General features: G+C 39.5%; 1 protein-coding gene across 1 annotated transcript in view; it reads right to left on the bottom strand.

Moving 5' to 3' along the window:
* Positions 1–11,996, bottom strand: part of dennd3a (DENN/MADD domain containing 3a) — a 31,853-nt gene extending 19,857 nt beyond the window's left edge. The window contains exons 1-12 of the mRNA XM_062986219.1: positions 11,913–11,996; positions 10,200–10,464; positions 9,992–10,107; positions 9,694–9,824; positions 9,492–9,603; positions 8,536–8,655; positions 8,145–8,363; positions 6,130–6,239; positions 5,415–5,570; positions 4,840–4,936; positions 2,527–2,630; positions 2,182–2,369 (exon numbers count right to left, since the gene is read on the bottom strand). Of these exons, the coding sequence (XP_062842289.1) occupies positions 2,182–2,369; positions 2,527–2,630; positions 4,840–4,936; positions 5,415–5,570; positions 6,130–6,239; positions 8,145–8,363; positions 8,536–8,655; positions 9,492–9,603; positions 9,694–9,824; positions 9,992–10,107; positions 10,200–10,464; positions 11,913–11,996 (1,702 nt within the window). The remainder of the gene's footprint in view (positions 1–2,181; positions 2,370–2,526; positions 2,631–4,839; positions 4,937–5,414; positions 5,571–6,129; positions 6,240–8,144; positions 8,364–8,535; positions 8,656–9,491; positions 9,604–9,693; positions 9,825–9,991; positions 10,108–10,199; positions 10,465–11,912) is intronic.
* Positions 11,997–12,523: the final 527 nt, after the last annotated feature.

The raw sequence follows: 12,523 nt of genomic DNA, 5'->3' as shown, positions 1-12,523 counted from the left end.
ATAGAATAAAACAATTTTTAAAACAATTAATTTCCTTCAGGATTACTAAAGTTGGTCTCCAGGGGTGACCTACAATGGGTAACCCTGTGCTCTGACCCCGCTTCCAAACAAGTTGGGATGTGTGGAAAAACATTATCATACAGTATATTTATACACGTGTACAGCACAAAGACTCCATCTACCCGTTTTATTGTTCTGTATTTCAGCCACACTCATTAATCTTGCTGGCAAAACAGACATTCACATGATACGAAGTAAAACAGCTTTGCATGGTTCTGCCACTCTTTCCTGGGAGCAAGGCCAATGATACAATTTGCTGGCAGAGAGAATTTGATTCTCATTGTTTTACAACATCCAAAATTTAAACATCGTGTTCCATTAAATCAAATATCGAAAAATGGAAAATTTAGCATGACTACTAGAAAGCTGTGAAATATGGAGATCAGGTTTGTATTTTAAACAAGTTTTCTAATTCTTTAACCACTTGTCATGGCTTCATTGCTCTTCAATAAGATTGAATCCTTAGTAATAATGAGTGACATGTCGAACAGCCAATGAGAACGCAGGATACGGTGTGAGGGGAAACGCAGGAGAGGAGTGTAAACAGGTGGGACAGGGGGATAATAAAGTTTATATCAGAATACACCAGCACACACACAAGTTTTACAGTATTTCTGACCTGATCGTTCTCTACAAAGCATAACAACAAAACACCAACATTGCAAAAATATTTATTAACCTCCAACTCACTACAGAACAATCCATGCTATTCGTGTTGCCAAATCCACTCAGATTCATTTATTTTTCCTACTTGATTTCATCACATCAGCGCACAAACACTTTGATCACTCGCTACTTGTTGACGTGCATTTTTGGACGTGGTATCATTAAACTTCTCGTCACTTCTCATGTGTGTTTTTGTTTAAAAAAAACGGTATTCTAAATAGGTATCGGTATCGGCGAGTACAAAAATACATGTACTTGTACTCGTACTCGGTTGGGAAAAAATGGTATCGATGCATCCCTAATAACACAGTTTCATAAAGTCACTTTATTCTTTCGCTGTTTTATTCTTTCTGTTATCTTCTTGCATCTCCAAATGATGATTAATGATGATATTTCTTGTATTAACTAAAATCTATTCATACAACACTGCATGCCAATAAACTTAATATTTTGTATTGTTTTCAAGCTTGGCGCTTGGTGCCACAGCCAGCAGAAAGTGGTTTTGACTCGCATCATGTGAACGGCTGCAACATGCGAAGAATGATGCGCAAAACACTTATCATGTGAATAAGCTGTGATTATGGATCAAAATTTGAATACATTATATGTACATTTACAGCATTTAGCAACTTACAGTACTGTGACAGTATATTGTCTAAGCAATTGAGGGTTAAGGGCCTTGCTTAAGGGTCCAACAGTGACAACCTGGCAGTGGTGGGGCTTGAACCAGCAACCTTTTAATTACTAGTCCAATACCGAAACCACTAGGCTACAACTGCCTTTGATGATAAACTTCAAAATGTCATCAGAATATGTTTCTAGTAGACAGAACTAATGTTTACGTAAAAAATAAACAAAGCATGGATTATCAAAAGAGGTGTCAAAATGCTTGTCAAAATGATTCTGAATTCCTCGGTTCGAAACTCCTGTCGGCTAGCTGCCATCTGGCAGGCATAATTGGCAGTGCCTGCAACAGATACTAATTGGCCACCGTATCTGCAGGGTGGGGGCCGGACTATGTGTGGGTGGGTGTATGTGTTGGGTGTGTGGGTCTTCATACGCTGTGTGAGGACCCAGATTGGCGGAGGAGAGGCATGTACAGCGACATGTTCTCCTCGGATGCAATCAGGTATCCCTCAGCAGCGGAAGACAGCTCAAACAGCATTTAGTCTGTGAGGAATAGACTCATAGTCATGTCTAATTTCTTAACACTGAACTAGGCTATGATATTTAAAAGGCATCAATGCCACTGACTCCACAATGATAATGCTTCACTTGCAACTCACCACAAAATAAAATCTTATTACTTATTAGATACAGTATCTACACATCTAAATGATGCTCTGTTTACTAGGGGTTTTTTTCACGTTTCATTTAATGCTTAAATTATTCAGCTCAAAATGTCTGTACCATATATGTCTAAAACATCTTATTGAGAAATAATACAGCTCACACCTGTCTTCGACGTGGTTCCTATGTTACACTTTTGAAAGGAGAGCTGGCGGAAGGGACCCTTTAGAGAACACTCCTCCACTAGGTTGGGAAGACTCATGCCCAGCTTTTTACGTAACCGAATATCAGGGTGCTTGCGTGACATCTCTTCCATTATGGGCCTCCGTGGAGACTCTGACATGGTCCTCAGCCTAGGGCACAGAAAAACAAAGGAATATTAAACTAAAGGCATTTTAGAACCAAAGTTTCTACAAAAGAAGTATTCTTACATATATCAAACTGATACAAACAAAATGCATGCAAAACAGAGTGAAGAGCTAATGGGAATTATGTATTTGGAACATTTACCTGTATGCTTCTGAACGAGTATTTAACTCCATGCGTGCAAAGGCATCCATCTTTCTATTGAGACGATCCCGCAGAAAAGAGTGGAATATGTGCGTGTCTAAAACCTGCACAGAGATACACATATACTTAATTAATCCTTCATTCTAGTTAATATAGATTAACTCAATAACACACAGTGACACAGTAATTCAAAATATGTCTCTCAGATTTATTACAAATCCAATTCCCAAAAAAGTTGGGACCTTATTGTATGTGGTAAATATATACACAAACTTTAAATTGCAACATTCAAAGAAGAAAATTGGGACAGGACTAAAATAAGAGTAAAACGTTTACAGATTATTTAAGTCAGACAATTTTAAACCATTCCACAATAAGCAGGTGAATTAGTAAAAGGAGGATCCAATAAAGGTTCAGTCATTGCAAAAAGAGATATTTCATGGCTCAATACTTTGTGCCAAACTTCATGAAAGAATTGTCATCTACCGCCTACTACACATAATATTGTGAAAACATTTAGGAAATACTGACAAGCACAAGGCCAGAAACCACTGTTGAACATGTGTGACCTATGAGCCCTCAGATGGCATTTCATGAGATGCCATGCTACTGTGATTAATGCAGTTGGGCTCGGGAGTACTTAAAAAAACACTGGACAGCTTCCAAACAGTTTCTGCATGGTGCATATTTTTAGTTTAAATGTACAGGTTATTTACAATAACAGTTTTAAGACAGGGAGTAAAAGCAACTAATGTAGGCACTGCAAAGCAACAAATGTAGCCATTACTGGTCATGTTGCTTTCATTTGTTATCTGTGAAAACAAAGCTGTACTAGACTGACTGTGCTAGAATTGTTTAGTTCTAGGTAAGAACTCTCCAAAGCGCTATGTACACTTACAGGGGTTGGACAAAATAACTGAAACACCTGTCATTTTAGTGTGGGAGGTTTCATGGCTAAATTGGACCAGTCTGGTGGCCAATCTTCATTAATTGCACATTGCACCAGTAAGAGCAGAGTGTGAAGGTTCAATTAGCAGGGTAAGAGCACAGTTTTGCTCAAAATATTGCAATGCACACAACATTATGGGTGACATACCAGAGTTCAAAAGAGGACAAATTGTTGGTGCACGTCTTGCTGGCGCATCTGTGACCAAGACAGCAAGTCTTTGTGATGTATCAAGAGCCACGGTATCCAGGGTAATGTCAGCATACCACCAAGAAGGACAAACCACATCCAACAGGATTAACTGTGGACGCAAGAGGAAGCTGTCTGAAAGGGATGTTCGGGTGCTAACCCGGATTGTATCCAAAAAACATAAAACCACGGCTGCCCAAATCACGGCAGAATTAAATGTGCACCTCAACTCTCCTGTTTCCACCAGAACTGTCCGTCGGGAGCTCCACAGGGTCAATATACACGGCCGGGCTGCTATAGCCAAACCTTTGGTCACTCGTGCCAATGCCAAACGTCGGTTTCAATGGTGCAAGGAGCGCAAATCTTGGGCTGTGGACAATGTGAAACATGTATTGTTCTCTGATGAGTCCACCTTTACTGTTTTCCCCACATCCGGGAGAGTTACGGTGTGGAGAAGCCCCAAAGAAGCGTACCACCCAGACTGTTGCATGCCCAGAGTGAAGCATGGGGGTGGATCAGTGATGGTTTGGGCTGCCATATCATGGCATTCCCTTGGCCCAATACTTGTGCTAGATGGGCGCGTCACTGCCAAGGACTACCGAACCATTCTGGAGGACCATGTGCATCCAATGGCGGTGCCGTGTATCAGGATGACAATGCACCAATACACACAGCAAGACTGGTGAAAGATTGGTTTGATGAACATGAAAGTGAAGTTGAACATCTCCCATGGCCTGCACAGTCACCAGATGTAAATATTATTGAGCCACTTTGGGGTGTTTTGGAGAAGCGAGTCAGGAAACGTTTTCCTCCACCAGCATCACGTAGTGACCTGGCCACTATCCTGCAAGAAGAATGGCTTAAAATCCCTCTGACCACTGTGCAGGACTTGTATATGTCATTTCCAAGACGAATTGACGCTGTATTGGCCGCAAAAGGAGGCCCTACACCATACTAATAAATTATTGTGGTCTAAAACCAGGTGTTTCAGTTATTTTGTCCAACCCCTGTATGTATACTATTGTATACTTGTGAATAGTACATAAGTATACAATTTAATGCAGTGCTTAGGAAAGAAATTGTGTTAACATAAATGAATTTTATTTTATAACTGAATGGTTATGCATGTTCTTTGCAAATATAGTTAAATATAGCAAGTGTATTTAATTTTCTTATACCTTCCGGTAAAACAGTTGATCTTCTGGCTCTTGGGACCTGAGAAATTCCTCACTGTTGAAAACCCGGTGCTCATAGTTTAAGTGATCATGAACCTCCCTAGTGAGTAAGTAAAAGGAAATTGTTTTAAAAGTGAATCAGAAAATATCAGGTTATCAACAAAATGAAAATTTGTCTCAGTAAAAATATTAAACATGAAAAGATTTGTCAATGTGGTTGTATCTGCTTTCAAGCAAAACAGTAGTTGAACTACAGGTTATTAACCAATAAGGTATATTGCAGGCTGCTAACATATTGCTTCTTGAGTTTCCTAATGTTGTGCTGATCTCTTAGAAATATTCAGTTTTGGATTTGGTTCCCATTAGTGCTGAAAATTTGTCTCAGTGAAAACATGGTATTTAATCAGTAATACAGCAGTCCTTAACACACACACTGAATAATTGTGAAGCTAAGTTGGAATATTTTTAATATCTGACAAATGATTATTGTATTCACACTTAATGTAAATACTGAATTAAATATGATACTTAACAGTCTAACGCATAATAAATAACATTAAGATTTTTAAAGTTCAGACCTGAAGATGTTGACAATTAACTCAAGAGTGATATTAAGTATCTCTGAGTTGAGCTGTCGTTGCCACTGCCTCCTGTGCTCCCGCACTTGAGTCACATCTGTGCTGCTGCCCTGTCGGCACAACTCCAAGTCATAGTGAATCTGCAGCCCCGCTACTCTGTACATACAGAAAATTATTACAGATGAAAAACGACACAAATAATGTATGGCTAAATGACATCTATAAGCTGTACCAACAAGCTGAGTGTGTGTTCGCCAGATACACTCATAGCAACACCAACACCACCCAGATAAAGTAATGTACCAAACATACTGTCTTTGTTTTTACTTTGATTCCAATAATTGCAGCTTTAAGTAATGGCTGATACCACAACTAATTACATAATGTCGCAGTAACAAAGTCGCAAGTCGCAACTATGCAAAACATGTCAAGCATGATGGCTGTGTGCTTGAAATCAGTTTTAGATCGAGAGCCATATGCAACTAGGACACCCTTGGTCAAATACTACTATTTGCTGATTTTCCAAGTAAAATTAATGATCATGTTACAAGTATTATTAAGAGTAACATTAAATATCAAAATTTAATGAAAATAATAATGAGTTCACTTCGCATGTGTACAGCATAGTTCAAATAAAAAGAACATTGCTTATAAACATTGCTGATAAACAAAATACTTTTAATAAAAACCTTGTAATTGAATATAACGCATTTACCGTCTTTTAAAACACTCTGTGGCAGCTAACGGCACATCTGGCAGGTCCTCTGGACATAAGGAAGAAACTGTTCCACTATCAATATCAATTCGGATCAGGTCATCTGTCTCCTAAAAGGAAAAAAATAAGCTAGTGGATTAATAACAAGAAACTACACTTGGGTGGTGCAGCGATTACTACTCTATCCCACCACTGATGAGATCTGGGTTTGAATCTCAGCAGTGCTATTGTCGGGAGTTGGCTGGGCAAAGTCCTGCAATGGATTGGCCTTCCTTGTGTACAGTGCTCTCAGTGGAATCAGACCAGCTGCAACCCTGACTAGGATAAAGCGGTTAATGGAAATAAAAAAAATTGTGAAACACACTACAATGTTTTGTATATCTTACTTTATAATCAGCTACAGAATAAAAGATAAAAAAAGCTCTAAACCAGCTGTATGGATTAAAACAAGATTTGTTAATGCTGTTGTATTTGCTTTTAAGCAAAACAGTAGATGTACTGCAGGTTTTTAACAAATAACCTGCTAGTAAGGTATATTGTAGGTAGCTAACATATTGCTGCTCGAGTTTCCTAATGTGCTGATCTCTTGGAAATATTCCGGAAATTTGTAAATTAAGGCCAACTACATATTTTCTTTCTTCATAGAATCTGATAAACAGTTGCATTGCTTCTTCATATACATCAACAAAACAAGTAAAGCAATTTTGTCTTTCAGAAAACACAGACATAACACTTTAACCCATTAACTGCCAATTTTTTTCTGTTGGAACACGTGAACGTCCTGACAAGTGACTGACAGATGGAGTTACCAGACGGGTTAAAGTACATTATCCCCAAATGGGGATTATGGCAGTTAATGGGTTAAGGTCTTATGTCAAACTAGTGACTAACAACACAAAGCCACACAGTTTTAATAGAAGGAAAACAGATCTGTCTGGAGCACAAATATTTTCTTTAGTGTGGTGGTTTGTTTGTTTGTTTATTAGGATTTTAACGTCATGTTTTACACTTTCGGTTACATTCATGACAGGAAACGGTAGTTTATCTTCACACAAGGTTCATCAGTTCACAAGGTTATATCAAACACAGCCATGGACAATTTAGTATCTCCAATTCACCTCACTTGCATGTTTTTGGACTGTGGGAGGAAACTGGAGCTCCCGGAGTAAACCCACGCAGACACGGGGAGAACATGCGAACTCCACACAGAAAGGACCCAGACCGCCCCACCTGGGGATCGAACCCAGAACCTTCTTGCTGTGAGGCGACAGTGCTACCCACTTAGCCACCGTGCTGCCCTCTTTAGTATGTTGGTAAATTATTAAGAAAAATCCTAGTATCAGAAAATTTCCGCTGCATCGTATGGTATTCATCAGTGTTGCCATCTTATGAAGCAGTACAATGATCAGATTTTGGAAATTATAGTAAATGATACACGAAATGAGCAATGGTATGCAGACATCCCTTCTATGTATTAAGTTCAGGTGTTTAAAATAGCATATAACGTCAATTATAAAATATAAATAACATTACTTCAACTTGTGGCAACAGATGGAGGAACGCCCTTTCCTGTTCAAACATGATTGTGCCCCATTGTAGCGCCTGTAACAGAACAGTGAAGTGGCTTGTGCAGTTTTTTCTAAAACCACCATGGATTGTTTTTTTGTAACTACGATTTATTAAGTGAATAGAATTAATCTTACCAACATTGTAATATCAGTGCCTCTTTATTCATATAGTTTTAAAAGCCCAGGCATTCTATATAATATCTATCATTATATATAAGCTTTAATTTGTGTGAACAATTTAAATCTCTGCTTTTATTCAATTACATTAATCATTTGTTTATTTTCTTTTACTGTTTCATCACGATCACCGTCTCCCTGTAGATGCATAGCGTGTAAATAGAGTGCCACTGCATTTCAGGGAATAAAAACTCACACCTAGTAACAATTTATGAGAGGGAAACCCTCAAACCCTATGTGCTGAGCCAACTCTCATAGGATTCTACTTACCGTAGCCACCTCGTCAAAGTGCTGCTGGTGGCAGCCCATCAGGAACGCAGTAGGAGCCATTAGGAAGTCCAGCATTTGTTGAGAAAGAACAGGCACAAATGGGTGCTGCCAGCGCAGCGGGTAAATGAAAAGCATAAAACACTCAGCCACCAGTGTGAGCCTTGCCCAGTCCGAAGAAAAAAACACCACCTTCTGTTCAGTCAGGATGCTACAGATCACCTGCAGACACACAAAGCGGTCCAAATGAATTCAGTGATATTTTAAAGACTTGTAAAAGTTGCTTTTGCATACATCAAAAGTGCAGAACACGGCATGTATAATATTCATGCCATTCTGGTTTGAAACTTAAGTATTTAAATTCCTGAAGAATACAGCACATTAGCTGAAAGACCTGTAATATCTGCTCAGGTCTAAAGCACAGGAAGGGTAGATGTAGGTCCAGGTCTACAGTGGGATGGTCGATGTCTTCTCTGGGTGAAAGAATGATCTCCAGGGGTTTCAGGTTGAAGGCCTATGAAGTTGGTGAGAAGAAACAGCTGGTTGGTTGAGCAGAAAAATAACAAGCTTTATTTAAAACTCTTTGTGGGGAGAGAGGAGTCCACATGGAAACGATTTTGTCAATGACTAAGCTTTTCTAACAGTCTCAACGTTAACATAAATACATGTACAGCTTTCCAGGATGGTTATAATATAAACGTAAGCCTTAGCCTTGTGTTTCTAAGCACAATAACAAATGTAAAACTGACATTTATTAATTTATTTTATTTAGAATTATAGAAAAGGGGGGCAAGAAGTGAAAAAACTCCAAGTATATAAGAAAAGCACTGTTTAAAAAACTAATGGACAGAACTCAGAATGTACAAAATAGCACATACAAAAATATTCATTTATCTGATCATCTTTACTAACCACCTTCAACTGGTCAGGGTTGCAGTGGTTACAGCATCTACCAGAAACAGTGGGTGCAAGACAGGGTGTGACAAACATATTTGCTGACTCACATCTAGGTGCAATTTAGAGCAGCCAATCCAGCTTGTACATGTTTTAATACGTTGGAAGACACCAGAGTACCCTGGAGGGAACCATTGGGAAGAACATCCTTATAAACAGTGACCAGAGATAAAGCTCAAACCATAAGGACACGAGATGCCCATCTACAATACTTGCACTAAAGCAAGTCATTTGAACAAACATAAATGCTGAGTAGAAATGTAGTCCCTACAGACATAAAAATTTATACTTATCCACGAATTAAACTACACTTACACATAAAATGTATTTAAAATTTTGTTCTTTACAATATTCTGAATGCCTGATCTTTCAAAATCCCCCACTAAATAAGCTCACCACTTGCAGCTGACCAGGCGGTGGAATAGACACCAGGGCCAGTTTGGCTGAGAATTCCTTCACTTGCTCCTCAAACTCAGATATGCGGCAAGTCTTTAGCTGAAGCAGGAATCTGTGAGCATTTACGGAAGTCAAATAGAGAAAAAAGAGCAACATCCAAATTCAAGCCTGTGATACGTGGTGTGGTGATATGGGTACTCACGAGGATAGGCAGTCTCTGAGAGCGTTGTAGTAAGGGTGTTTGGAGATAACACAGATGCCATAGAAAGTGTACAGCCGTGGGGGTTTGGATGAAAGGTGGCCATTTTTAAATACTGTCCTGTCTAAAGAAAACTAAAACGGGGGCACAGGGGAGCAGATGATTAATGTGTGGCCTTCACAAAGCCCTGACATTCAATCCATTAAACACAAAAGGCTGTAATAACTGCAAAACGGGGGGACAAGTCCATATCAATGCCTATGGTTTTAGTATAGTGTGTCTAAAAATCTCATAGTCTCACCTGTATGGGTTTGCAATACTGAACCACTACGCCATGTGTTTGGTTCCCAAAGACGTCCGTGAACACCAGGAAGTGATAAGAGTCTTCCTTAATCTCACTGACTACTCTCAACCCACCTAAACAATGAGAACAGAGATGCTGTTTTTATTATTGTTAGCTCTACCAGAACATTTTCTTGGAGCCCTTGATAAGATTAAAAATGTCTGACCTGGAAAACAGAGCTGAGGCAGGGCAATGAGGTCAATGTCTTTAGGCACACTAGGATCGCTGGCCAGGGTTTTGGACTCATTGCTAGAGGAATTGGCTGGTCTGTCCCTCTTCTTCTTCAAAAAGGAGCGTCTCCTGTGGACTCGACTGAAGGCCGGAGTGTGTTCGTCACTCGCACTCTCCTTATTCACAAATGGAGGAGCATGAACCTGCAGCACCTCTGCCTCCAAAATTGGAAGCTCCTTTACTTTAGCTTGCAACTGAGCCTGATAAACAGAAAAAGTTCATTTGATATTTTGATTAACCTGTAATTAGGACTATTGCTTTGGTAAAAATTGGTAAAAAAAACACAAAAAAAACAAAGCAAATGTATAGTTTGTCTTTTGCTCTATAGGTTGTCCATCAGTCAAGGTGTTTTCTTATTTTTTATGCATTTTCCCCCCAGTTTTCCTCCCAATCTATTAATACCCAATTACCCGATTGCAATATGCTTCCTCTCTACTGATGCTGACATCCACTCTGACTGAGGAGAGCCATGACACTTGTGCAGTAGCCGACTGCATCTTTTCTCTGTGCAGGCGGCATTAATCAGCCAGCAGAGGTCGTAATTGCACCAGTTATGAGGAAACCCCTCCAGCAGCCAACCCCCCCTCCCCCAAAAAACCATAAGCCAATCGTTGTTCAGTAGCAGGTAGCAAAGCTGAGATTCTAACCAATGAGTTGTCAGCTCTAGTGTTCCAGCGTGTTTTACTGCTGCGTCACCTGAGCGCCCTGGCAAAGGGGTGTTTAACATCAACTTCCAGTGCAAATAAAATGTATTTGAGAAACAAGCTAGGCACTCGGGTGGCGCAGCGTTAAAGCATGCTAGCCACCACTGTTAGCATCTGGCAAGCAATGCTAAATGAGCAAGCAATGCTGTGATAAAAGGGAAAACTTAAGAGATATGCTCATCAAAGTTGAACTGCTTTTGTAAGGTGATTACAATCCCCCACCAATCAACCATGAATATTAGTGCATCCTTAGTGCCAGTCCCAAGGGTTGTGTGGTAGGGTTGTGTCAGTAAGGGCATCCGGCGTGAACAAAAATACCAAATCAAATATGCGGTTGAATGATCCACTGTGGTGAACTTTAAATGTGGGAGCAGAAAGAAATCATTAATTGAAAATGAATTAGCTCTGTGTACTACTTGATGGCATGACAGAGTAAATTTGCAAGAAAATTAAATCTCTGGCAGCGCTGGGCTTTGATTTAACAATGAATCAGGGCACTGTCTTAAATGCAATTACGCCCCTGATTCTCAGTTCATGCTTAAAATCTGTACACCTTTAAGTGCATATTCGGAGGGAACAGAGAAAGTGTTCATGGCAACATTCTGTACAGATAAAACCAGTGAAGTAAAACATGTAGCCAAGTGTTTTGTCTATTTGCTGTGTTCTATCAACTCTGCCTGCATAATTTGGAGGCCCAACAGTGATAAAAGATGCCATTTGTGTGAATACTGCCTTCATTTACACTTGGCATTTTGTATGTAATGAATGCTGTCCAGTGCTCCAGTGTCTGGTTCTGAAAAGATTGTGTGTGTGGGTTCAGTTCTTTGTGATGTTGGAATCCAAGTAAATAAGACGTCATTTATAACCCTGACCAAGACAAAACGGATAGTAAAAATAAATTAATTTACTAACCAAAATTGTGAAGTGTTAAAGACTGACATTACCTCACAAAGCTCCTTCAGACGATCACTGGATGGTCCTAGAACTACACAAGCTTCCAACAGTCCCAGTGGGATATTATCCGCCATCAGAAGAACATTTAGGCCGTCTAATCACTCACACAGTCTCCAGTGCTAGCTGGAGTCAGCTGAAGCTGAAGTCTTGACTAGGTGTTTGTATTCTTCAAGCACTTCTTGCTTTAAGATCCCACCAATGTCACCTGGTAACACAGCATTTCACCTACTGGAACGACCAAGTCTTCCGGCCCTGTTTAAAAAGACATGCAAAATAATAGCTCTTACTGGCACTTGGAGGGGCTTAATAGAGAAAAAAGGAAGTGGGACAAATGTAAAGCAGTTTGCAACAAAGATGCAACTTAATTTTAGCCAGGCCTGCAAAAAACTGCAGATGTTCATCAAGATCAACAGAACAAATACCAATACACAAAACCAGAGACATAATGTAGCTCTTCAGACAAAACACAGTAAGGACATTCATTTCCCATAATGAAAGTTGGTAACCAAGCTGTGTAAAAATTTTGAACGTTATCAGACAAATCAAGAAGACTTTTGTTATATTAATAGCAAAGAAAAACATATGTAGGCTCAGCATAGGT

Source organism: Trichomycterus rosablanca, chromosome 2 (assembly GCF_030014385.1).
Source record: "Trichomycterus rosablanca isolate fTriRos1 chromosome 2, fTriRos1.hap1, whole genome shotgun sequence".
Taxonomy (NCBI): Eukaryota; Metazoa; Chordata; class Actinopteri; order Siluriformes; family Trichomycteridae; genus Trichomycterus; species Trichomycterus rosablanca.
Note: the sequence above shows the minus strand (reverse complement) of the source record. Positions and strands in the feature narration are given on the sequence as shown.